Below are 26,547 nucleotides of genomic sequence, written 5' to 3' on the forward strand. Positions count from 1 at the left end.
CAGGATCCTGCCAGGTGTGTATGGGGTTTCACAGTGTATCAGGATCCTGCCAGGTGTGTATGGGGTTTCACAGTGTATCAGGATCCTGCCAGGTGTGTATGGGGTTTCACAGTGTATCAGGATCCTGCCAGGTGTGTATGGGGTTTCACAGTGTACCAGGATCCTGCCAGGTGTGTATGGGGTTTCACAGTGTATCAGGATCCTGCCAGGTGTGTATGGGGTTTCACAGTGTATCAGGATCCTGCCAGGTGTGTATGGGGTTTCCCAGTGTATCGGGATCCTGCCAGGTGTGTATGGGGTTTCACCGTGTATCAGGATCCTGCCAGGTGTGTATGGGGTTTCACAGTGTATCAGGATCCTGCCAGGTGTGTATGGGGTTTCACAGTGTATCGGGATCCTGCCAGGTGTGTATGGGGTTTCACAGTGTATCAGGATCCTGACAGGTGTGTATGGGGTTTCACAGTGTATCAGGATCCTGCCAGGTGTGTATGGGGTTTCACAGTGTATCAGGATCCTGCCAGGTGTGTATGGGGTTTCACAGTGTATCAGGATCCTGCCAGGTGTGTATGGGGTTTCACAGTGTATCAGGATCCTGCCAGGTGTGTGTGGGGTTTCACAGTGTATCAGGATCCTGCCAGGTGTGTGTGGGGTTTCACAGTGTATCGGGATCCTGCCAGGTGTGTATGGGGTTTCACAGTGTATCAGGATCCTGCCAGGTGTGTATGGGGTTTCACAGTGTATCGGGATCCTGCCAGGTGTGTATGGGGTTTCACAGTGTATCAGGATCCTGCCAGGTGTGTATGGGGTTTCACAGTGTATCAGGATCCTGCCAGGTGTGTATGGGGTTTCACAGTGTATCAGGATCCTGCCAGGTGTGTATGGGGTTTCACAGTGTATCAGGATCCTGCCAGGTGTGTATGGGGTTTCACAGTGTATCAGGATCCTGCCAGGTGTGTATGGGGTTTCACCGTGTATCAGGATCCTGCCAGGTGTGTATGGGGTTTCACCGTGTATCAGGATCCTGCCAGGTGTGTATGGGGTTTCACAGTGTATCAGGATCCTGCCAGGTGTGTATGGGGTTTCACAGTGTATCAGGATCCTGCCAGGTGTGTATGGGGGTTACACAGTGTATCAGGATCCTGCCAGGTGTGTATGGGGTTTCACAGTGTATCGGGATCCTGCCAGGTGTGTGTGGGGTTTCACAGTGTATCGGGATCCTGCCAGGTGTGTATGGGGTTTCACAGTGTATCAGGATCCTGCCATGTGTGTATGGGGTTTCACAGTGTATCGGGATCCTGCCAGGTGTGTATGGGGTTTCACAGTGTATCAGGATCCTGCCAGGTGTGTATGGGGTTTCACAGTGTATCAGGATCCTGCCAGGTGTGTATGGGGTTTCACAGTGTATCAGGTTCCTGCCAGGTGTGTATGGGGGTTACACAGTGTATCAGGATCCTGCCAGGTGTGTATGGGGTTTCACAGTGTATCAGGATCCTGCCAGGTGTGTGTGGGGTTTCACAGTGTATCGGGATCCTGCCAGGTGTGTATGGGGTTTCACAGTGTATCAGGATCCTGCCAGGTGTGTATGGGGTTTCACAGTGTATCGGGATCCTGCCAGGTGTGTATGGGGTTTCACAGTGTATCAGGATCCTGCCAGGTGTGTATGGGGTTTCACCGTGTATCAGGATCCTGCCAGGTGTGTATGGGGTTTCACAGTGTATCAGGATCCTGCCAGGTGTGTATGGGGTTTCACAGTGTATCAGGATCCTGCCAGGTGTGTATGGGGTTTCACAGTGTATCAGGATCCTGCCAGGTGTGTATGGGGTTTCACCGTGTATCAGGATCCTGCCAGGTGTGTATGGGGTTTCACAGTGTATCAGGATCCTGCCAGGTGTGTATGGGGTTTCACAGTGTATCAGGATCCTGCCAGGTGTGTGTGGGGTTACACCGTGTATCAGGATCCGGCCAGGTGTGTGTGGGGTTTCACAGTGTATCAGGATCCTGCCAGGTGTGTATGGGGATTCACAGTGTATCAGGATCCTGCCAGGTGTGTGTGGGGTTTCACAGTGTATCAGGATCCTGCCAGGTGTGTATGGGGTTTCACAGTGTATCGGGATCCTGCCAGGTGTGTATGGGGTTTCACAGTATATCAGGATCCTGCCAGGTGTGTATGGGGTTTCACAGTGTATCAGGATCCTGCCAGGTGTGTATGGGGTTTCACAGTGTATCAGGATCCTGCCAGGTGTGTATGGGGTTTCACAGTGTATCAGGATCCTGCCAGGTGTGTATGGGGTTTCACAGTGTACCAGGATCCTGCCAGGTGTGTATGGGGTTTCACAGTGTATCAGGATCCTGCCAGGTGTGTATGGGGTTTCACAGTGTATCAGGATCCTGCCAGGTGTGTATGGGGTTTCCCAGTGTATCGGGATCCTGCCAGGTGTGTATGGGGTTTCACCGTGTATCAGGATCCTGCCAGGTGTGTATGGGGTTTCACAGTGTATCAGGATCCTGCCAGGTGTGTATGGGGTTTCACAGTGTATCAGGATCCTGCCAGGTGTGTATGGGGTTTCACAGTGTATCGGGATCCTGCCAGGTGTGTATGGGGTTTCACAGTGTATCAGGATCCTGACAGGTGTGTATGGGGTTTCACAGTGTATCAGGATCCTGCAAGGTGTGTATGGGGTTTCACAGTGTATCAGGATCCTGCCAGGTGTGTATGGGGTTTCACAGTGTATCAGGATCCTGCCAGGTGTGTATGGGGTTTCACAGTGTATCAGGATCCTGCCAGGTGTGTGTGGGGTTTCACAGTGTATCAGGATCCTGCCAGGTGTGTGTGGGGTTTCACAGTGTATCGGGATCCTGCCAGGTGTGTATGGGGTTTCACAGTGTATCAGGATCCTGCCAGGTGTGTATGGGGTTTCACAGTGTATCGGGATCCTGCCAGGTGTGTATGGGGTTTCACAGTGTATCAGGATCCTGCCAGGTGTGTATGGGGTTTCACAGTGTATCAGGATCCTGCCAGGTGTGTATGGGGTTTCACAGTGTATCAGGATCCTGCCAGGTGTGTATGGGGTTTCACAGTGTATCAGGATCCTGCCAGGTGTGTATGGGGGTTACACAGTGTATCAGGATCCTGCCAGGTGTGTATGGGGTTTCACAGTGTATCAGGATCCTGCCAGGTGTGTGTGGGGTTTCACAGTGTATCGGGATCCTGCCAGGTGTGTATGGGGTTTCACAGTGTATCAGGATCCTGCCAGGTGTGTATGGGGTTTCACAGTGTATCGGGATCCTGCCAGGTGTGTATGGGGTTTCACAGTGTATCAGGATCCTGCCAGGTGTGTATGGGGTTTCACCGTGTATCAGGATCCTGCCAGGTGTGTATGGGGTTTCACAGTGTATCAGGATCCTGCCAGGTGTGTATGGGGTTTCACAGTGTATCAGGATCCTGCCAGGTGTGTATGGGGTTTCACAGTGTATCAGGATCCTGCCAGGTGTGTATGGGGTTTCACCGTGTATCAGGATCCTGCCAGGTGTGTATGGGGTTTCACAGTGTATCAGGATCCTGCCAGGTGTGTATGGGGTTTCACAGTGTATCAGGATCCTGCCAGGTGTGTGTGGGGTTACACCGTGTATCAGGATCCGGCCAGGTGTGTGTGGGGTTTCACAGTGTATCAGGATCCTGCCAGGTGTGTATGGGGATTCACAGTGTATCAGGATCCTGCCAGGTGTGTATGGGGTTTCCCAGTGTATCAGGATCCTGCCAGGTGTGTGTGGGGTTTCACAGTGTATCAGGATCCTGCCAGGTGTGTATGGGGTTTCACAGTGTATCGGGATCCTGCCAGGTGTGTATGGGGTTTCACAGTGTATCAGGATCCTGCCAGGTGTGTATGGGGTTTCACAGTGTATCAGGATCCTGCCAGGTGTGTATGGGGTTTCACAGTGTATCAGGATCCTGCCAGGTGTGTATGGGGTTTCACAGTGTATCAGGATCCTGCCAGGTGTGTATGGGGTTTCACAGTGTATCAGGACCCTGCCAGGTGTGTATGGGGTTTCACAGTGTATCAGGATCCTGCCAGGTGTGTATGGGGTTTCACAGTGTATCAGGATCCTGCCAGGTGTGTATGGGGTTTCACAGTGTATCAGGATCCTGCCAGGTGTGTATGGGGTTTCACAGTGTATCAGGATCCTGCCAGGTGTGTATGGGGTTTCCCAGTGTATCAGGATCCTGCCAGGTGTGTATGGGGTTTCACAGTGTATCAGGATCCTGCCAGGTGTGTATGGGGTTTCACACGGTATAATGATCTGGCTAGGTGTGTGTGGGGTTTCACAGTGTATCGGGATCCTGCCAGGTGTGTATGGGGTTTCACACGGTATAATGATCTGGCCAGGTGTGTATGGGGTTTCACAGTGTATCAGGATCCTGCCAGGTGTGTATGGGGTTTCACACGGTATAATGATCTGGCCAGGTGTGTGGGGATTCACAGTGTATCAGGATCCTGCCAGGTGTGTATGGGGTTTCACAGTGTATCAGGATCCTGCCAGGTGTGTACGGGGTTTCACACGGTATAATGATCTGGCCAGGTGTGTGTGGGGTTTCACAGTGTATCAGGATCCTGCCAAGTGTGTATGGGGTTTCACAGTGTATCGGGATCCTGCCTGGTGTGTATGGGGTTTCACAGTGTATCAGGATCCTGCCAGGTGTGTACGGGGTTTCACAGTGTATCAGGATCCTGCCAGGTGTGTGTGGCTATTCTCTGTCTAGCAGGATCCTGCCAGGTGTGTATGGGGTTTCAGTGTATCAGGATCCTGCCAGGTGTGTATGGAGTTTCCCAGTGTATCAGGATTCTGCCAGGTGTGTATGGGGTTTCACAGTGTATCAGGATCCTGCCAGGTGTGTATGGGGTTTTGCAGTGTATCAGGATCCTGCCAGGTGTGTATGGGGTTTCGCAGTGTATCAGGATCCTGCCAGGTGTGTATGGGGTTTCAGTGTATCAGGATCCTGCCAGGTGTGTATGGGGTTTCACAGTGTATCAGGATCCTGCCAGGTGTGTATGGGGTTTCACAGTGTATCAGGATCCTGCCAGGTGTGTATGGGGTTTCGCAGTGTATCAGGATCCTGCCAGGTGTGTATGGGGTTTCACAGTGTATCAGGATCCTGCCAGGTGTGTATGGGGTTTCACAGTGTATCAGGATCCTGCCAGGTGTGTATGGGGTTTCACAGTGTATCAGGATCCTGCCAGGTGTGTATGGGGTTTCACAGTGTATCAGGATCCTGCCAGGTGTGTATGGGGTTTCAGTGTATCAGGATCCTGCCAGGTGTGTATGGGGTTTCACAGTGTATCAGGATCCTGCCAGGTGTGTATGGGGTTTCACAGTGTATCAGGATCCTGCCAGGTGTGTGTGGGGTTTCACAGTGTATCAGGATCCTGCCAGGTGTGTATGGGGTTTCACAGTGTATCGGGATCCTGCCAGGTGTGTGTGGGGTTTCACAGTGTATCAGGATCCTGCCAGGTGTGTATGGGGTTTCACAGTGTATCGGGATCCTGCCAGGTGTGTATGGGGTTTCACAGTGTATCAGGATCCTGCCAGGTGTGTATGGGGTTTCACAGTGTATCAGGATCCTGCCAGGTGTGTATGGGGTTTCACAGTGTATCAGGATCCTGCCAGGTGTGTATGGGGTTTCACAGTGTATCAGGATCCTGCCAGGTGTGTATGGGGTTTCAGTGTATCAGGATCCTGCCAGGTGTGTATGGGGTTTCACAGTGTATCAGGATCCTGCCAGGTGTGCATGGGGTTTCACAGTGTATCAGGATCCTGCCAGGTGTGTATGGGGTTTCACAGTGTATCAGGATCCTGCCAGATGTGTATGGGGTTTCACAGTGTATCAGGATCCTGCCAGGTGTAGGCAATGTGCAGTTGGATTAACTGGAGCATACAAGACCTGCAAATTTACCAATAATTCAAAAATCAGCTTTATTTGTAAATTGAATCTATGCAGAACTTTTGTGGATTAATCACGAATCCAAATAATGTTCAATCCTATTCCCTGAGCCTTGGACCTTCTCATTCACAGATTCTGACAACATTTAAACAAATCAGCTCCAGTCAAATATTTGGATTCTATAGTGAGATAAACGGTTTGAAATCTCCATTTCATCACTTACCTCTCAAGTGACTGGGTACTTCGGATAAACCTCGTGCGATGTTCATGTAATCAAATGGTTCAGAACCTGTTTAAATCAATTAGTGTTCATGAAATCAGATCTGTGTAATATTATAGTAAAATCCTGTTTGAATGTGAAACTGAATTCAGTGTGATTTTACCGTACCAAGTTCCTGTATTTCTTTCAGTATTTTGTCCAGCTTTGGTACCCCATGGCGCATTTTCACAAAGGATTCCCACATCACCCTTCGGGCCCGAGAGCCTTTCTCCATCACCAGAGTTAGGAGAAGTTTGGAACTGTCCGCCCGGTTTCCCTTCTCCGCGAGCTCAGTGACTTTCTGTAAAGAATAGTAATGAATGAATTGAGGAGCTGAGTGAAATATAAACACCGAGAATGAGAAGGAAAGGATCTGCTCAGTGATGGGATCTCCCAGTTGTTGAGCACAGGAAGCAGTCACTGTGCCGGGTTCTGATCCATTCTGAACATGGGCTGAATATTCTGTAAATATCTTGATTCAGTCATTAACGGCAAAGAAATTTGATGAATTATAGTTCTCGGAGAGTGAGGAATCACTGAGAGCAGTTTTAATGTGATTATTTGTCTCTGTCCTTCAGTGTCCAACATGACATCAGATTACTGACAGACAATATGATAGACTCCTTTCTCTCAGTTTTTCCTGCTGCTGCACTTTGTGATTTCCCGAGAAATAAAAAAGCAGCGAGTCAGAACTCTAGTGGCAGGGAAGGAACGAATCGGAAGTGAGAGAAACAGCTAGAAAACTGCCTGAGAAATTACACTGACTAATCGAAACAATCACTGTTGGTGTAGGGCTGGAGAATCGACCAATAAAAATAATGAAAAATCTAATCGCTTTCCCCCCGGTAATTGAAATGTCCGACACCCGTTATTTTACACATCCGCTGCCGGTATGAAACCTCGGTAACCGGGAACAGATATCCAGCAATGGGGTTGGTGTAGTCAGGACTTATCAGCAAAACTTACATTTATATAACACCTTTAATGCAGAAAAGAAAGCGTCAAAAGGCACTTCAGAGGTGCAATCAGACAACGGACAGAGAGATGATGAGACGTCGAGAACGATAGCCTGTTGGTTATGTTACTGGTCGGGTAACGATATGGAGAGGGCGAGGTGTGGAGAACGATAGCCTGTTAGTTATGTTACTGGACGAGTAATGATATAGAGGGGGCGAGGTGTGGAGAACGATAGCCTGTTGGTTATGTTACTGGACGGGTAATGATATAGAGAGGGCGAGGTGTGGAGAACGATAGCCTGTTGGTTATGTTACTGGACGGGTAACGATATGGAGAGGGCGAGGTGTGGAGAACGATAGCCTGTTGGTTATGTTACTGGACGGGTAATGATATAGAGAGGGCGAGGTGTGGAGAACGATAGCCTGTTGGTTATGTTACTGGACAAGTAATCCTGAGATAACGGTCCAAATATCATCGTGGACGTTTCATGAATTGAATTCAAATTTGAAACATTTCAAAACAAAAAGCTGATATTAGTAAAGATTGTTGTAAAACCCAATGCCCTTTACGCCTGGTCTATACGCGACTCCAGTCCTTCACCAACGTGATGGCCTCTGAAATGGCCTAGAAAGCCTCTCGAAAGAAGGATACAGAAGAATAAAACCGGGCGGACCGCTCAGCTTCGGCATTGGATTCGGACACCACAAAGGAACACCCAGCCCAGTCAACCCTGCCAATCCCTCCTCATTAACTCCTGGGGACTGGTGCCAAAGTAGGGAGAAGTGGACCACACATTAGTCAAGCAACTGTGTGACATAGTGATACATTTAAAATCATAGTTATTAGGCAAAGTCCCAGGTACCGCCATCAGCAGTCATCGGACAGGACAGACCCACCAGTGGTGGGCGCAGTGATGTACCCTCAGATGCAAGTGTCCTTCGTGTCATCAACATTGACTCCAGAGCCAAGGAAATCTCATGCCTTCAGGTCAAACATGGGCAAGGAAACCTCCTGCTGATTACCACCTACCGCCCTCCCTCAGCCGATGAATCAGTGCTCCTCCATTTTGAACACAACTTGGAGGAAGCACTAAAGGTGACAAAAGTTCCAGAATGTACAGTAGGTGTGAGATTTAGTGCAGAGGTCCCCCACATTTCAGTATCAAGAAACAAATGAATGAACTGGGCACAGCAAATGCTAAAGGTCCCGTCAATATTCTGGCTGTGGTGTTGAAGATCTGTGCTCTGGAACTAACCGCACATCTAGTGAAGTTGTTCCAGTATATCCACATCACTGGAATCTGCCCGACAATGTAGAGAATTGTCCAGGTATGTCCTGTCCACAAAGAGCAGGACAAATCCAACCCGATCAATTACCGCCCTATCAGACTGCTCGCAATCAAAGTGTTGGAAGGAGTTATAAACACTATCAAGCAGCACTTCGTCACAAATAAGCTGCTCACCGAGGCTCAATTTGAGTTCCACCAGGACCAATCGACTCCAAACAAAGGACCAAAGAACTGAATTCCAGCTGTGAAGTGACAGTGACTGTGCTTGGCATCAAGGCAGTGTTCGACATGTGTGGCACCATGGAGTGTGGTTATTGGAGGAGAATCGTCACAGCACCAGGACATCACTGCAGGAGATCCTCGGGACAGTGTTCGACGTGTGTGGCACCATGGAGTGTGGTTATTGGAGGAGAATCGTCTCAGCACCAGGACATCACTGCAGGAGATCCTCGGGACAGTGTTCGACGTGTGTGGCACCATGGAGTGTGGTTATTGGAGGAGAATCGTCTCAGCACCAGGACATCACTGCAGGAGATCCTCGGGACAGTGTTCGACGTGTGTGGCACCATGGAGTGTGGTTATTGGAGGAGAATCGTCTCAGCACCAGGACATCACTGCAGGAGATCCTCGGGGCAGTGTTCGACGTGTGTGACACCATGGAGTGTGGTTATTGGAGAATCGTCTCAGCACCAGGACATCACTGCAGGAGATCCTCGGGACAGTGTTCGACGTGTGTGGCACCATGGAGTGTGGTTATTGGAGAATCGTCTCAGCACCAGGACATCACTGCAGGAGTTCCTCGGGACAGTGTTCGACGTGTGTGGCACCATGGAGTGTGGTTATTGGAGGAGAATCGTCTCAGCACCAGGACATCACTGCAGGAGATCCTCGGGACAGTGTTCGACGTGTGTGACACCATGGAGTGTGGTTATTGGAGAATCGTCTCAGCACCCGGACATCACTGCAGGAGATCCTCGGGACAGTGTTCGTCGTGTGTGACACCATGGAGTGTGGTTATTGGAGGAGAATCGTCTCAGCACCAGGACATCACTGCAGGAGATCCTCGGGACAGTGTTCGACGTGTGTGGCACCATGGAGTGTGGTTATTGGAGAATCGTCTCAGCACCAGGACATCACTGCAGGAGATCCTCGGGACAGTGTTCGACGTGTGTGGCATCATGGAGTGTGGTTATTGGAGAATCGTCTCAGCACCAGGACATCACTGCAGGAGATCCTCGGGACAGTGTTCGTCGTGTGTGACACCATGGAGTGTGGTTATTGGAGGAGAATCGTCTCAGCACCAGGACATCACTGCAGGAGATCCTCGGGACAGTGTTCGACGTGTGTGGCACCATGGAGTGTGGTTATTGGAGAATCGTCTCAGCACCAGGACATCACTGCAGGAGATCCTCGGGACAGTGTTCGACGTGTGTGACACCATGGAGTGTGGTTATTGGAGGAGAATCGTCTCAGCACCAGGACATCACTGCAGGAGATCCTCGGGACAGTGTTCGACGTGTGTGACACCATGGAGTGTGGTTATTGGAGAATCGTCTCAGCACCAGGACATCACTGCAGGAGATCCTCGGGACAGTGTTCAACACCATGGAGTGTGGTTATTGGAGAATCGTCTCAGCACCAGGACATCACTGCAGGAGATCCTCGGGACAGTGTTCGACGTGTGTGACACCATGGAGTGTGGTTATTGGAGGAGAATCGTCTCAGCACCAGGACATCACTGCAGGAGATCCTCGGGACAGTGTTCGACGTGTGTGACACCATGGAGTGTGGTTATTGGAGGAGAATCGTCTCAGCACCAGGACATCACTGCAGGAGATCCTCGGGACAGTGTTCGACGTGTGTGACACCATGGAGTGTGGTTATTGGAGGAGAATCGTCTCAGCACCCGGACATCACTGCAGGAGTTCCTCGGGACAATGTTCGACGTGTGTGACACCATGGAGTGTGGTTATTGGAGAATCGTCTCAGCACCAGGACATCACTGCAGGAGATCCTCGGGACAGTGTTCGACGTGTGTGACACCATGGAGTGTGGTTATTGGAGAATCGTCTCAGCACCAGGACATCACTGCAGGAGATCCTCGGGACAGTGTTCGACGTGTGTGACACCATGGAGTGTGGTTATTGGAGGAGAATCGTCTCAGCACCAGGACATCACTGCAGGAGATCCTCGGGACAGTGTTCGACGTGTGTGGCACCATGGAGTGTGGTTATTGGAGAATCGTCTCAGCACCAGGACATCACTGCAGGAGATCCTCGGGACAGTGTTCGACGTGTGTGGCACCATGGAGTGTGGTTATTGGAGAATCGTCTCAGCACCAGGACATCACTGCAGGAGTTCCTCGGGACAGTGTTCGACGTGTGTGACACCATGGAGTGTGGTTATTGGAGGAGAATCGTCCCAGCACCAGGACATCACTGCAGGAGATCATCGGGACAGTGTTCGACGTGTGTGGCACCATGGAGTGTGGTTATTGGAGAATCGTCTCAGCACCAGGACATCACTGCAGGAGATCCTCGGGGCAGTGTTCGACGTGTGTGACACCATGGAGTGTGGTTATTGGAGGAGAATCGTCTCAGCACCAGGACATCACTGCAGGAGTTCCTCGGGACAGTGTTCGACGTGTGTGACACCATGGAGTGTGGTTATTGGAGAATCGTCTCAGCACCAGGACATCACTGCAGGAGTTCCTCGGGACAGTGTTCGACGTGTGTGACACCATGGAGTGTGGTTATTGGAGGAGAATCGTCTCAGCACCAGGACATCACTGCAGGAGATCCTCGGGACAGTGTTCGACGTGTGTGGCACCATGGAGTGTGGTTATTGGAGAATCGTCTTGGCACCAGGACATCACTGCAGGAGATCCTCGGGACAGTGTTCGACGTGTGTGACACCATGGAGTGTGGTTATTGGAGAATCGTCTCAGCACCAGGACATCACTGCAGGAGTTCCTCGGGACAGTGTTCGACGTGTGTGGCACCATGGAGTGTGGTTATTGGAGAATCGTCTCAGCACCAGGACATCACTGCAGGAGATCCTCGGGACAGTGTTCGACGTGTGTGGCACCATGGAGTGTGGTTATTGGAGAATCGTCTCAGCACCAGGACATCACTGCAGGAGATCCTCGGGACAGTGTTCGACGTGTGTGACACCATGGAGTGTGGTTATTGGAGAATCGTCTCAGCACCAGGACATCACTGCAGGAGTTCCTCGGGACAGTGTTCGACGTGTGTGGCACCATGGAGTGTGGTTATTGGAGAATCATCTCAGCACCAGGACATCACTGCAGGAGATCCTCGGGACAGTGTTCGACCTGTGTGACACCATGGAGTGTGGTTATTGGAGAATCGTCTCAGCACCAGGACATCACTGCAGGAGATCCTCGGGACAGTGTTCGACGTGTGTGACACCATGGAGTGTGGTTATTGGAGGAGAATCGTCTCAGCACCAGGACATCACTGCAGGAGATCCTCGGGACAGTGTTCGACGTGTGTGACACCATGGAGTGTGGTTATTGGAGAATCGTCTCAGCACCAGGACATCACTGCAGGAGATCCTCGGGACAGTGTTCGACGTGTGTGGCACCATGGAGTGTGGTTATTGGAGAATCGTCTCAGCACCAGGACATCACTGCAGGAGATCCTCGGGACAGTGTTCGACGTGTGTGACACCATGGAGTGTGGTTATTGGAGGAGAATCGTCTCAGCACCAGGACATCACTGCAGGAGATCCTCGGGACAGTGTTCGACGTGTGTGGCACCATGGAGTGTGGTTATTGGAGGAGAATCGTCTCAGCACCAGGGCATCACTGCAGGAGATCCTCGGGACAGTGTTCGACATGTGTGGCACCATGGAGTGTGGTTATTGGAGGTGAATCGTCTCAGCACCAGGACATCACTGCAGGAGATCCTCGGGACAGTGTTCGACGTGTGTGACACCATGGAGTGTGGTTATTGGAGAATCGTCTCAGCACCAGGACATCACTGCAGGAGATCCTCGGGACAGTGTTCGACGTGTGTGACACCATGGAGTGTGGTTATTGGAGGAGAATCGTCCCAGCACCAGGACATCACTGCAGGAGATCCTCGGGACAGTGTTCGACGTGTGTGACACCATGGAGTGTGGTTATTGGAGAATCGTCTCAGCACCAGGACATCACTGCAGGAGATCCTCGGGGCAGTGTTCGACGTGTGTGACACCATGGAGTGTGGTTATTGGAGGAGAATCGTCTCAGCACCAGGACATCACTGCAGGAGATCCTCGGGACAGTGTTCGACGTGTGTGACACCATGGAGTGTGGTTATTGGAGAATCGTCTCAGCACCAGGACATCACTGCAGGAGATCCTCGGGACAGTGTTCGACGTGTGTGGCACCATGGAGTGTGGTTATTGGAGAATCGTCTCAGCACCAGGACATCACTGCAGGGTTTCCTCGGGACAGTGTTCGACGTGTGTGGCACCATGGAGTGTGGTTATTGGAGAATCGTCTCAGCACCAGGACATCACTGCAGGAGATCCTCGGGACAGTGTTCGACGTGTGTGGCACCATGGAGTGTGGTTATTGGAGAATCGTCTCAGCACCAGGACATCACTGCAGGAGTTCCTCGGGGCAGTGTTCGACGTGTGTGACACCATGGAGTGTGGTTATTGGAGAATCGTCTCAGCACCAGGACATCACTGCAGGAGTTCCTCGGGACAGTGTTCGACGTGTGTGACACCATGGAGTGTGGTTATTGGAGGATCGTCTCAGCACCAGGACATCACTGCAGGAGATCCTCGGGACAGTGTTCGACGTGTGTGACACCATGGGGTGTGGTTATTGGAGAATCGTCTCAGCACCAGGACATCACTGCAGGAGTTCCTCGGGACAGTGTTCGACGTGTGTGGCACCATGGAGTGTGGTTATTGGAGAATCGTCTCAGCACCAGGACATCACTGCAGGAGATCCTCGGGACAGTGTTCGACGTGTGTGGCACCATGGAGTGTGGTTATTGGAGAATCGTCTCAGCACCAGGACATCACTGCAGGAGTTCCTCGGGACAGTGTTCGACGTGTGTGGCACCATGGAGTGTGGTTATTGGAGAATCGTCTCAGCACCAGGACATCACTGCAGGAGATCCTCGGGGCAGTGTTCGACGTGTGTGACACCATGGAGTGTGGTTATTGGAGAATCGTCTCAGCACCAGGACATCACTGCAGGAGATCCTCGGGACAGTGTTCGACGTGTGTGACACCATGGAGTGTGGTTATTGGAGAATCGTCTCAGCACCAGGACATCACTGCAGGAGTTCCTCGGGGCAGTGTTCGACGTGTGTGACACCATGGAGTGTGGTTATTGGAGAACCGTCTCAGCACCAGGACATCACTGCAGGAGATCCTCGGGACAGTGTTCGAAGTGTGTGACACCATGGAGTGTGGTTATTGGAGGAGAATCGTCTCAGCACCAGGACATCACTGCAGGAGTTCCTCGGGACAGTGTTCGACGTGTGTGGCACCATGGAGTGTGGTTATTGGAGAATCGTCTCAGCACCAGGACATCACTGCAGGAGATCCTCGGGGCAGTGTTCGACATGTGTGGCATCATGGAGTGTGGTTATTGGAGAATCGTCTCAGCACCAGGACATCACTGCAGGAGATCCTCGGGACAGTGTTCGACGTGTGTGACACCATGGAGTGTGGTTATTGGAGGAGAATCGTCTCAGCACCAGGACATCACTGCAGGAGATCCTCGGGACAGTGTTCGACGTGTGTGACACCATGGAGTGTGGTTATTGGAGAATCGTCTCAGCACCAGGACATCACTGCAGGAGATCCTCGGGACAGTGTTCGACGTGTGTGACACCATGGAGTGTGGTTATTGGAGAATCGTCTCAGCACCAGGACATCACTGCAGGAGTTCCTCGGGACAGTGTTCGACGTGTGTGACACCATGGAGTGTGGATATTGGAGAATCGTCTCAGCACCAGGACATCACTGCAGGAGATCCTCGGGACAGTGTTCGACGTGTGTGGCACCATGGAGTGTGGTTATTGGAGGAGAATCGTCTCAGCACCAGGACATCACTGCAGGAGTTCCTCGGGACAGTGTTCGACGTGTGTGGCACCATGGAGTGTGGTTATTGGAGAATCGTCTCAGCACCAGGACATCACTGCAGGAGATCCTCGGGACAGTGTTCGACGTGTGTGACACCATGGAGTGTGGTTATTGGAGAATCGTCTCAGCACCAGGACATCACTGCAGGAGATCCTCGGGACAGTGTTCGACGTGTGTGGCACCATGGAGTGTGGTTATTGGAGAATCGTCTCAGCACCAGGACATCACTGCAGGAGATCCTCGGGACAGTGTTCGATGTGTGTGACACCATGGAGTGTGGTTATTGGAGGAGAATCGTCTCAGCACCAGGACATCACTGCAGGAGATCCTCGGGACAGTGTTCGACGTGTGTGACACCATGGAGTGTGGTTATTGGAGAATCGTCTCAGCACCAGGACATCACTGCAGGAGATCCTCGGGACAGTGTTCGACGTGTGTGACACCATGGAGTGTGGTTATTGGAGAATCGTCTCAGCACCAGGACATCACTGCAGGAGATCCTCGGGACAGTGTTCGACGTGTGTGGCACCATGGAGTGTGGTTATTGGAGGAGAATCGTCTCAGCACCAGGACATCACTGCAGGAGTTCCTCGGGACAGTGTTCGACGTGTGTGACACCATGGAGTGTGGTTATTGGAGAATCGTCTCAGCACCAGGACATCACTGCAGGAGCTCCTCGGGACAGTGTTCGACGTGTGTGGCACCATGGAGTGTGGTTATTGGAGAATCATCTCAGCACCAGGACATCACTGCAGGAGATCCTCGGGACAGTGTTCGACGTGTGTGGCACCATGGAGTGTGGTTATTGGAGAATCGTCTCAGCACCAGGACATCACTGCAGGAGATCCTCGGGACAGTGTTCGACGTGTGTGACACCATGGAGTGTGGTTATTGGAGAATCATCTCAGCACCAGGACATCACTGCAGGAGTTCCTCGGGACAGTGTTCGACGTGTGTGGCACCATGGAGTGTGGTTATTGGAGAATCGTCTCAGCACCAGGACATCACTGCAGGAGATCCTCGGGACAGTGTTCGACGTGTGTGACACCATGGAGTGTGGTTATTGGAGGAGAATCGTCTCAGCACCAGGACATCACTGCAGGAGATCCTCGGGACAGTGTTCGACGTGTGTGACACCATGGAGTGTGGTTATTGGAGAATCGTCTCAGCACCAGGACATCACTGCAGGAGTTCCTCGGGACAGTGTTCGACGTGTGTGGCACCATGGAGTGTGGTTATTGGAGAATCGTCTCAGCACCAGGACATCACTGCAGGAGATCCTCGGGGCAGTGTTCGACGTGTGTGGCACCATGGAGTGTGGTTATTGGAGAATCGTCTCAGCACCAGGACATCACTGCAGGAGATCCTCGGGACAGTGTTCGACGTGTGTGACACCATGGAGTGTGGTTATTGGAGAATCGTCTCAGCACCAGGACATCACTGCAGGAGATCCTCGGGACAGTGTTCGACGTGTGTGGCACCATGGAGTGTGGTTATTGGAGAATCGTCTCAGCACCAGGACATCACTGCAGGAGTTCCTCGGGACAGTGTTCGACGTGTGTGACACCATGGAGTGTGGTTATTGGAGGTGAATCGTCTCAGCACCAGGACATCACTGCAGGAGATCCTCGGGACAGTGTTCGACGTGTGTGACACCATGGAGTGTGGTTATTGGAGGTGAATCATCTCAGCACCAGGACATCACTGCAGGAGATCCTCGGGACAGTGTTCGACGTGTGTGACACCATGGAGTGTGGTTATTGGAGAATCGTCTCAGCACCAGGACATCACTGCAGGAGATCCTCGGGACAGTGTTCGACGTGTGTGGCACCATGGAGTGTGGTTATTGGAGAATCGTCTCAGCACCCGGACATCACTGCAGGAGATCCTCGGGACAGTGTTCGACGTGTGTGACACCATGGAGTGTGGTTATTGGAGAATCGTCTCAGCACCAGGACATCACTGCAGGAGATCCTCGGGACAGTGTTCGACGTGTGTGGCACCATGGAGTGTGGTTATTGGAGAATCGTCTCAGCACCAGGACATCACTGCAGGAGATCCTCGGGACAGTGTTCGATGTGTGTGACACCATGGAGTGTGGTTATTGGAGAATCGTCTCAGCACCAGGACATCACTGTAGGAGATCCTCGGGACAGTGTTCGACGTGTGTGACACCATGGAGTGTGGTTATTGGAGGAGAATCGTCTCAGCACCAGGGCATCACTGCAGGAGATCCTCGGGACAGTGTTCGACGTGTGTGACACCATGGAGTGTGGTTATTGGAGGAGAATCGTCTCAGCACCAGGACATCACTGCAGGAGATCCTCGGGACAGTGTTCGATGTGTGTGACACCATGGAGTGTGGTTATTGGAGAATCGTCTCAGCACCAGGACATCACTGTAGGAGATCCTCGGGACAGAGTTCGACGTGTGTGGCACCATGGAGTGTGGTTATTGGAGGAGAATCGTCTCAGCACCAGGACATCACTGCAGGAGATCCTCGGGACAGTGTTCGATGTGTGTGACACCATGGAGTGTGGTTATTGGAGAATCGTCTCAGCACCAGGACATCACTGCAGGAGATCCTCGGGACAGTGTTCGACGTGTGTGACACCATGGAGTGTGGTTATTGGAGAATCGTCTCAGCACCAGGACATCACTGCAGGAGATCCTCGGGACAGTGTTCGACGTGTGTGACACCATGGAGTGTGGTTATTGGAGAATCGCCTCAGCACCAGGACATCACTGCAGGAGATCCTCGGGACAGTGTTCGACGTGTGTGGCACCATGGAGTGTGGTTATTGGAGAATCATCTCAGCACCAGGACATCACTGCAGGAGATCCTTGGGACAGTGTTCGACGTGTGTGACACCATGGAGTGTGGTTATTGGAGAATCGTCTCAGCACCAGGACATCACTGCAGGAGATCCTCGGGACAGTGTTCGACGTGTGTGACACCATGGAGTGTGGTTATTGGAGAATCGTCTCAGCACCAGGACATCACTGCAGGAGTTCCTCGGGACAGTGTTCGACGTGTGTGGCACCATGGAGTGTGGTTATTGGAGAATCGTCTCAGCACCAGGACATCACTGCAGGAGATCCTCGGGACAGTGTTCGACGTGTGTGACACCATGGAGTGTGGTTATTGGAGAATCGTCTCAGCACCAGGACATCACTGCAGGAGATCCTCGGGACAGTGTTCAACACCATGGAGTGTGGTTATTGGAGAATCGTCTCAGCACCAGGACATCACTGCAGGAGTTCCTCGGGACAGTGTTCGACGTGTGTGGCACCATGGAGTGTGGTTATTGGAGAATCGTCTCAGCACCAGGACATCACTACAGGAGATCCTCGGGACAGTGTTCGACGTGTGTGACACCATGGAGTGTGGTTATTGGAGAATCATCTCAGCACCAGGACATCACTGCAGGAGATCCTCGGGACAGTGTTCGACGTGTGTGACACCATGGAGTGTGGTTATTGGAGAATCATCTCAGCACCAGGACATCACTGCAGGAGATCCTCGGGGCAGTGTTCGACGTGTGTGACACCATGGAGTGTGGTTATTGGAGGAGAATCGTCTCAGCACCAGGACATCACTGCAGGAGATCCTCGGGACAGTGTTCGACGTGTGTGACACCATGGAGTGTGGTTATTGGAGAATCGTCTCAGCACCAGGACATCACTGCAGGAGTTCCTCGGGACAGTGTTCGACGTGTGTGGCACCATGGGGTGTGGTTATTGGAGAATCGTCTCAGCACCAGGACATCACTGCAGGAGATCCTCGGGACAGTGTTCGACGTGTGTGACACCATGGGGTGTGGTTATTGGAGAATCGTCTCAGCACCAGGACATCACTGCAGGAGATCCTCGGGACAGTGTTCGACGTGTGTGACACCATGGAGTGTGGTTATTGGAGAATCGTCTCAGCACCAGGACATCACTGCAGGAGATCCTCGGGACAGTGTTCGACGTGTGTGACACCATGGAGTGTGGTTATTGGAGGAGAATCGTCTCAGCACCAGGACATCACTGCAGGAGATCCTCGGGACAGTGTTCGACGTGTGTGACACCATGGAGTGTGGTTATTGGAGGAGAATCGTCTCAGCACCAGGACATCACTGCAGGAGATCCTCAGGACAGTGTTCGACGAGTGTGACACCATGGAGTGTGGTTATTGGAGAATCGTCTCAGCACCAGGACATCACTGCAGGAGATCCTCGGGGCAGTGTTCGACGTGTGTGACACCATGGAGTGTGGTTATTGGAGGAGAATCATCTCAGCACCAGGACATCACTGCAGGAGATCCTCGGGACAGTGTTCGACGTGTGTGGCACCATGGAGTGTGGTTATTGGAGGAGAATCGTCTCAGCACCAGGACATCACTGCAGGAGTTCCTCAGGACAGTGTTCGACGTGTGTGACACCATGGAGTGTGGTTATTGGAGGAGAATCGTCTCAGCACCAGGACATCACTGCAGGAGATCCTCGGGACAGTGTTCGACGTGTGTGACACCATGGAGTGTGGTTATTGGAGAATCGTCTCAGCACCAGGACATCACTGCAGGAGATCCTCGGGACAGTGTTCGACGTGTGTGACACCATGGAGTGTGGTTATTGGAGGAGAATCGTCTCAGCACCAGGACATCACTGCAGGAGATCCTCGGGACAGTGTTCGACGTGTGTGACACCATGGAGTGTGGTTATTGGAGAATCGTCTCAGCACCAGGACATCACTGCAGGAGTTCCTCGGGACAGTGTTCGACGTGTGTGACACCATGGAGTGTGGTTATTGGAGAATCGTCTCAGCACCAGGACATCACTGCAGGAGTTCCTCGGGACAGTGTTCGACGTGTGTGACACCATGGAGTGTGGTTATTGGAGAATCGTCTCAGCACCAGGACATCACTGCAGGAGTTCCTCGGGACAGTGTTCGACGTGTGTGACACCATGGAGTGTGGTTATTGGAGAATCGTCTCAGCACCAGGACATCACTACAGGAGATCCTCGGGACAGTGTTCGACGTGTGTGACACCATGGAGTGTGGTTATTGGAGAATCGTCTCAGCACCAGGACATCACTGCAGGAGTTCCTCGGGACAGTGTTCGACGTGTGTGACACCATGGAGTGTGGTTATTGGAGAATCGTCTCAGCACCAGGACATCACTGCAGGAGATCCTCGGGACAGTGTTCGACGTGTGTGACACCATGGAGTGTGGTTATTGGAGAATCGTCTCAGCACCAGGACATCACTGCAGGAGATCCTCGGGGCAGTGTTCGACGTGTGTGACACCATGGAGTGTGGTTATTGGAGGAGAATCGTCTCAGCACCAGGACATCACTGCAGGAGTTCTTCGGGGCAGAGTCTTCGGACTAACCACTTCAGCTGCTTCGCCAATTACCTTCCCTCCATCATAAAGCCAGGAGTGGGGATGTTCTCTGATGATTGCAGTGTTCAGCTCCATTTTCAATTTGTCAGATAATGAAGCAGCCCGTGCTCGAATGCAGCAAGTCCTGGACAAAATCTAGACTTGGGCAGACAAGTGGCAAGTAACATTCGCACCCCACAAGTGTCAGGCAATGCCCATCTCTCACAGGAGTGTCCAACCATGTCCCTTTGTCATTCACTGGCATTGCCATCGTCAAATCCCTACCATTGACCAGCCACAAAAAACTCGTGGCTGCTAGAGCAGGTAAGAGGCTGTGTATTCTGTGGCGAGTGGCTCAACTCCCGGCCACCCAGGAGCCTCTCCTGCACCTATAGGTACAACTGCGGTGTGATGGAAAACTCGCCACTTGCCTGGATAGGTGCAGCTGCAACAACACTCGAAGCTCCCCGCAATCCAGGACAGAGAAATACGCTTCATCAGTCCACCCACCCACCACCTTAAACATCCAATCCCTCCACCAACAGTGCACCATCACTGCAGTGTGTGCTATTTACAGAAAGAACTGCAGCAGTTCACCAAGGCTTCTTTGACAGCACCTCTCAAACCCGCGCCCTCTGCCACCTAGAAGGACAAGAGCAGCATCCGCATGGAAACACCGCCACCTCCAAGTTCCACTTCAAGTAACATACGATCCTGACTTGAACAGATATCGCCGTTCCTTCATCATCAGTGTAAATTAGAGCCAAAACACCCAGCGCCCTCTACAGATGGAACAGGAGAAGCGACTGTATGTTTCTGTCGTGTCCGTGTGTTGATAGAGACACTGAAGACAGGAGTTGGTTCATAGGTGTTTACTAAGCAAAGTCTGGAGGGGTACTAACGGATATAACACAATATACAGGCTTATATAGCCCGAGTGGCCATTACCGGCATTACAGCACATATGGGGCTCTTAAAGGCACATACACTACAGTTTCCTTAACCAATCAGCTTGAAAAATCCTTATGCAAAGTCTGAACCAGGAAGTCTTAGTTAGAATATAGAATGCAATGTCAAATCACATTCAGGAAGTGAAATGAAGAGAGAGAAAGAAAGATTGGATTCAGAATGGTTCTCACTGAAACATACAGCGTTCTTACAGGGCTTGACAGGGTAGATGCAGGGAGGATGTTTCCCCTGGCTGGGGAGTCTGTAACCAGGGGTCACAGTCTCAGAAAAAGGGGTCGGCCATTTAGGACTGAGATAAGGAGAAATTTCTTCACTCACAGGGTGGTGAATCTTTGGAATTCTCTACCCCAGAGGGCTGTGGAGACTCAGTCATTGGGTATATTCAGGACAGAGATCGACAGAGATCAACAATCCTGTTGTGCAAGGCCCCTTGGGGAGGAGAGATCATAATATGATCGAAATCTTCATTAAGATTGAGAGTGAAGTAGTTGACTCAGAGACTAAGGTCCTGAATTTTAATAAAGGAAACTACGATGGTATGAGGCGTCAGTTGGCTAGGATGGATTGGGGAACGTTACTTAAAGGGTTGATGGTGGATAGGCAATAGCAAACATTTAAAGATCGCATGGATGAACTACAGAATTTGTTCATCCCTTTTTGGCATAAAAATAAAACAAAAAAGGTGACTCAACCGTGGCTAACAAGGGAAATTAGGGATAGCATAAGATCCAAGGAGAGGACATATAAATTGGCCAGAAAGAGCTGCAAACCTGAGGATTGGGAGCAGTTTAGGATTCAGCAAAGGAGGACAAAGGGATTAATTAAGAGGGGGAAGACAGAATATGAAAGTAAGCTTGCAGGGAACATAAAAACTGACTGTAAAAGCTTCTATAGATATGTGAAGAGAAAACGATTGGTGAAGTCAAGTGTAGGTCCCTTGCAGTCAGAATCAGGGGAATTTATAATGGGGAACAAAGACATGGCAGACCAATTAAATACATACTTTGGTTCTGTCTTCACAAAGGAGGACACAAATAAACTCCCAGATATGTCGGGGAACATAGGGTCTAATGAGAGGGAGGAATTGAATTAAATCAGTATTTGTAGGGAAATGGTGTTAGGGAAATTGATGGGATTGAAGGCCGATAAATCTACATCCTAGGGTACTTAAGGAAGTGGCCCTAGAAATAGTAGATGCATTGCTGGTCATCTTCCAAAATTCAATAGACTCTGGAACAGTTCCCATGGATTGGAGGGTAGCTAATGTAACCCCACTATTCAAAAAAGGTGGTAGAGAGAAAATGGGGACTTACAGACCGGTAAGCCTGACATCGGTAGTGGGGAAAATGCTAGAGTCCATTATAAAAGATGTAATAGCAGAGCACTTAGAAAACAGTGACGGGATCGGACAAAGTCAACATGGATTTACAAACGGTAAATCATGCTTGACTAATCTACTGGAATTTTTTGAGGATGTAACTGGCAGAATAGATAAGGGAGAACCAGTGGACACAGTATATTTGGACTTTCAGAAGGTTTTCGATAAGGTCCTGCATAAGAGATTAGCGTGCAAAGTTAAGGCACTTGGGATTGGGGGTAAGGTACTGACTTGTACAGAGAACTGGTTGGCAGACAGGAACAAAGTGTTGGAATAAACGCGCCTTTATCCGAGTGGCAGGCAGTGACTAGTGGGGTACCACAGGGATCAGTGCTGGGATCTCAGCTATTCACAATATATGTTAATGATCTGGACAAGGGAACTAGATGTAATATCTCCAAGTTTGCAGATAACACAAAGCTGGGTGGGCGTGTGTGCTGTCAGGAAGATGCAGATTATCTGAACGGCAATAGATTGGAGAAAAGGGGAAGTGCAACATGATCTGGGTGTCCTTGTGCACCAGTCACGGAAAGTAAGCATGCAGGTGAGTCATAGAGTTTTACAGCACAGAAAGAGGCCCTTCGGCCCATCGTGTCTGCGCCGTCCATCAATCCCTGTCCAGTCTAATCCCATTTTCCAGCATTTGGTCCATAGCCTTGTATGCAATGGCATTTCAAGTGCTCATCCAAATGCTTCTTGAATGTTGTGAGGGTTCCTGCCTCTACCACCCTTTCAGGCAGTGAGTTCCAGATTACAACCACCCTCTGGGTGAAAAAGTTCCTCCTCAAATCCCCTCTAAATCTCCTGCCCCTTACCCTGAATCTATGCCCCCTTGTTATTGACCCCCCTACTAAGGGGAAAAGTTCCTCTTTATCTACCCTATCTATGCCCCTCATCATTTTGTACACCTCAATCAGGTCCCCCCTCAGCCTTCTTTGCTCCAAGGAAAACAACCCCAGCCTATTTAGTCTTTCTTCATAGCTGAGGCGCTCCATCCCAGGTAACATCCTGGTGAATCTTCTCTGCACCCTCTCCAAAGCAATCACATCCTTCCTATAGTGAGGCGACCAGAACTGCACACAGTACTCCAGCTGTGGCCTCACCAGCGTTTTGTACAGCTCCATCATAACCTCCCTGCTCTTATATTCTATGCCTCGGCTAATGAAGGCAAGTATCCCATATGCCTTTTTAACCACCTTATCTACCTGTTCCGCTGCCTTCAGGGATCTATGTACATGTACACCAAGGTCCCTCTGAACTTCCTAGGGTCCTACCACTCATTTTGTATTCTCTTGCCTTATTTGTCCGTCCAAAATGCATCACCTCGCACTTTTCAGGGTTAAATTCCATTTGCCACTTTTCCGCCCATCTGACCAACCCGTTTATATTGTCCTGTAGCCTGAGGCTTTCTTCCTTGCAATTTACCACCCCACCAATTTTCGTGTCATCTGCGAACTTACTGATCATACCTTTTACATTCTCATCCAAATCATTTATGTAGATCACAAACAGCAAGGGACCCAGCACCGATCCCGGAGGTACCCCACTGGACACAGGTTTCCAGTCACAAAAGCAACCTTCGACCATCACCCTCTGCCTCCTGCCACTCAGCCAGTTTAGGCTCCAACGCGCCAAGGCACCCTGGATCCCATGGGCTCTTACCTTCTTGACCAGTCTCCTATGCGGGACTTTGTCAAAAGCTTTACTGAAGTCCATGTAAACCACATCCACAGCATTTCCCTCATCCACACACCTAGTCACCCCCTCGAAAAATTCAATCAGATTTGTCAGACATGGTTTACCCTTGACAAAGCCATGCTGACTATCCCCGATTAATCCTTGCCTCTCCAAGTGGAGACTAATTTTGTCCCTCAGAATTTTTTCCAATAATTTCCCTACCACAGATGCTAGGCTCACTGGCCTGTAATTCCCTGGTTTATCCCTGCTACCCTTCTTGTATAATGGTACTACGTTAGCTGTTCTCCAGTCCTCTGGTACATCCCCTGTGGCCAGAGGGGCTCTGAAAATTTGTGTCAGAGCCCCTGCAATCTCCTCCTTTGCCTCCCACAACAGCCTGGGGTACATCTCGTCCGGGCCTGGGGATTTATCCACTTTTTGGCCTGCTAAAACCGCTAGTACCTCCTCCCTCTCGATGCTAATATGTTCAAGTATGTCACAGTCCCGTTGCCCGATTTCTATGTCTACATCGTCCTTCTCCATAGTGAACACAGATGCAAAAAATTCATTTAAAACCCCGCCTACATCATCTGGCTCTACACACAGATTGCCACTTTGGTCCCTACCCTTTCCCTGGTTATCCTCTTGCCCTTAATATACTTATAAAACATCTTAGGATTTTCCTTTATTTTGCTCGCCAGTGTTTAAGAAGGCAAGTGGTATGTTGGCCTTTGTAGGGAGAGGATTAGAGTACAGGAGTAAGAATGTCTTGCAGCATTTGTACAGGGCCTTGGTGAGACCACACCTTCAGTATTGTGTGCAGTGTGCAGTTTTGGTCACCTTATCTGAGGAAGGATGTTCTTGTCATGGAGGGAGTGCAGCGAAGATTCACCAGACTGACACTTGGGATGGCAGGAATGATGTATGAAGAGAGATTGGTTCAATTAGACTTATACTCGCTGGAGTTTAGAAGAATGAGAGGGGATCTCATTGAAACTTATAAAATTCTGACAGGACCGGACAGACTTGATGCAGGAAGGATGTTCCCGATGGCGGGGGAGTCCAGAACCAGGGTTCACAGTCTAAGGATAAGGGGTAAGCCATTTAGGACAGAGATGAGGAGGAATCTCTTCACCCAGAGAGTGGTGAACCTGTGGAATTCTCTGCCACAGAATGCAGTTGAGGCCAATTCATTAAATATATTTAAGAAGGAGTTGGATATATTTCTTAAGGCTAAAGGGATCAAGGGATATGGGGAGAAGGCAGGGACAGGGTACTGAATTTGGATGATCAGCCATGATCTCATCAAATGGCGGAGCAGGCTCGAAGGGATAAATGGGCTCCTGCTATTATTTCTTATCTTATGTTCAGAGGGAACGAAAAAAGTGACAAAGGAAAAGGTACCAACATTATTGAGTTTTTGTTTGTACAGCTCCAACAATGATTAAAATCTGAAGGAATGAGACTCCACAGGTGTAAAGTTTAATTTTCAGTGCAAGAGAGGTTGTCTGGCATCAGTTAAGGCTGATCACACCGTTAAACAAATAATTACACTGGAATAGGCAAGTCCTGACGTTTCCTGGCGAGTTTCCTGTGTATCTATCAGGTAAGTACAGTAATTTTACGCCATTCCATTTCAATGGCGAGTCTCTCGGCGAGACACCATTCTCGCGCAGCTGAGAGCGCAGCAGGGCAACTCGGACAGGACATTCCTGATTTTCCTGTTTAACTCCGCATGTGCAGTCGCTGGAAGTTACTGTCCAATTTACACTTTAATAACAGTGAGCGCTGCTAGCCCCACCGTTAATTCTACCGCAAAATCTGGCCTATTACGAAAATATGAAACCGTGGGGGACTACGGTCTCCCGCGTAAAGAAATAGGCAACACAGCGAGCTACAAGAAATAGGTCTTTACTCCAACTCTCACAATACAGGACTGAATTCGTGAAGCCTGCGAGCCTGTGATGACTCACGGATTGGTCACCTGCTGGAACCCGATTGGTTTTCCTTCTCAGCAGCAGGCAAGTCTGAACATGCCTTATTCCTCTCAGCTTGCAACTGTCTTGCGGGGGGGGGGGGGGCGGAGGGGAATACAGCAGTTAAAAAGGGGATTATACAGGGTTATCTACATACACAGTGTTTCCCCAATGTGGCAACGCCCCCCCCCAGAATCCTCGTTAACTGTAAAAGTCAGTCTCTGCGGAGGTTTGACCAAGTGGCCGTAGCGGCTGTAGTAGCCATCTGGCGTGTGAGGAGGGCTGTCTGGGAGGTCGGCCGGTTGGTTCGTCGGCTGGTCTGCCGGTGGGCGGGCTGCCGGCGAAGGTGGAGCGGCGGCGGGAAGTAAGGTTCTGGCGTGTCTTGGTCCTCTTGTGGGGCCGCCGCCAACGCGGGAGGTCTGCCCCGCCATGGGGGAAGAGCCGGCCGAAACGGGAAGCTGAGGTCCAGGTGCGCCGGTTTGAGGCGGCCTACTGAAATAAGGTCCGGCTTCCCGCCGACGTCGATAAGAAAAGCTTTGTACCCAGTCTCCAATACTGGGAAGGGGCCGGTGTATGGTGCCTGCAGCGGGCCTCTGTGCGCGTCCCGGCGCACGAAGACAAAC

The 26,547-nt window shown here is 50.9% G+C and overlaps 1 protein-coding gene across 2 annotated transcripts in view; it reads right to left on the reverse strand.

Annotated features, from left to right (window-relative positions):
- LOC147096593 (NACHT, LRR and PYD domains-containing protein 3-like) overlaps window positions 1–26,547 on the reverse strand; it is a 118,753-nt gene that overhangs the window by 20,298 nt on the left and 71,908 nt on the right. For both annotated transcript variants that reach the window (XM_085975390.1, XM_085975391.1), the window contains 2 exons: window positions 6,327–6,498; window positions 6,162–6,227 (listed from right to left, as the gene is read on the reverse strand). In XM_085975390.1, the coding sequence (XP_085831516.1) occupies window positions 6,162–6,227; window positions 6,327–6,498 (238 nt within the window). The remainder of the gene's footprint in view (window positions 1–6,161; window positions 6,228–6,326; window positions 6,499–26,547) is intronic.

This window comes from Somniosus microcephalus, unplaced genomic scaffold (genome assembly GCF_052327205.1).
Source record: "Somniosus microcephalus isolate GS21.2 unplaced genomic scaffold, FLI_Smic_1.0 unresolved_chr1, whole genome shotgun sequence".
NCBI classification, from domain to species: domain Eukaryota; kingdom Metazoa; phylum Chordata; class Chondrichthyes; order Squaliformes; family Somniosidae; genus Somniosus; species Somniosus microcephalus.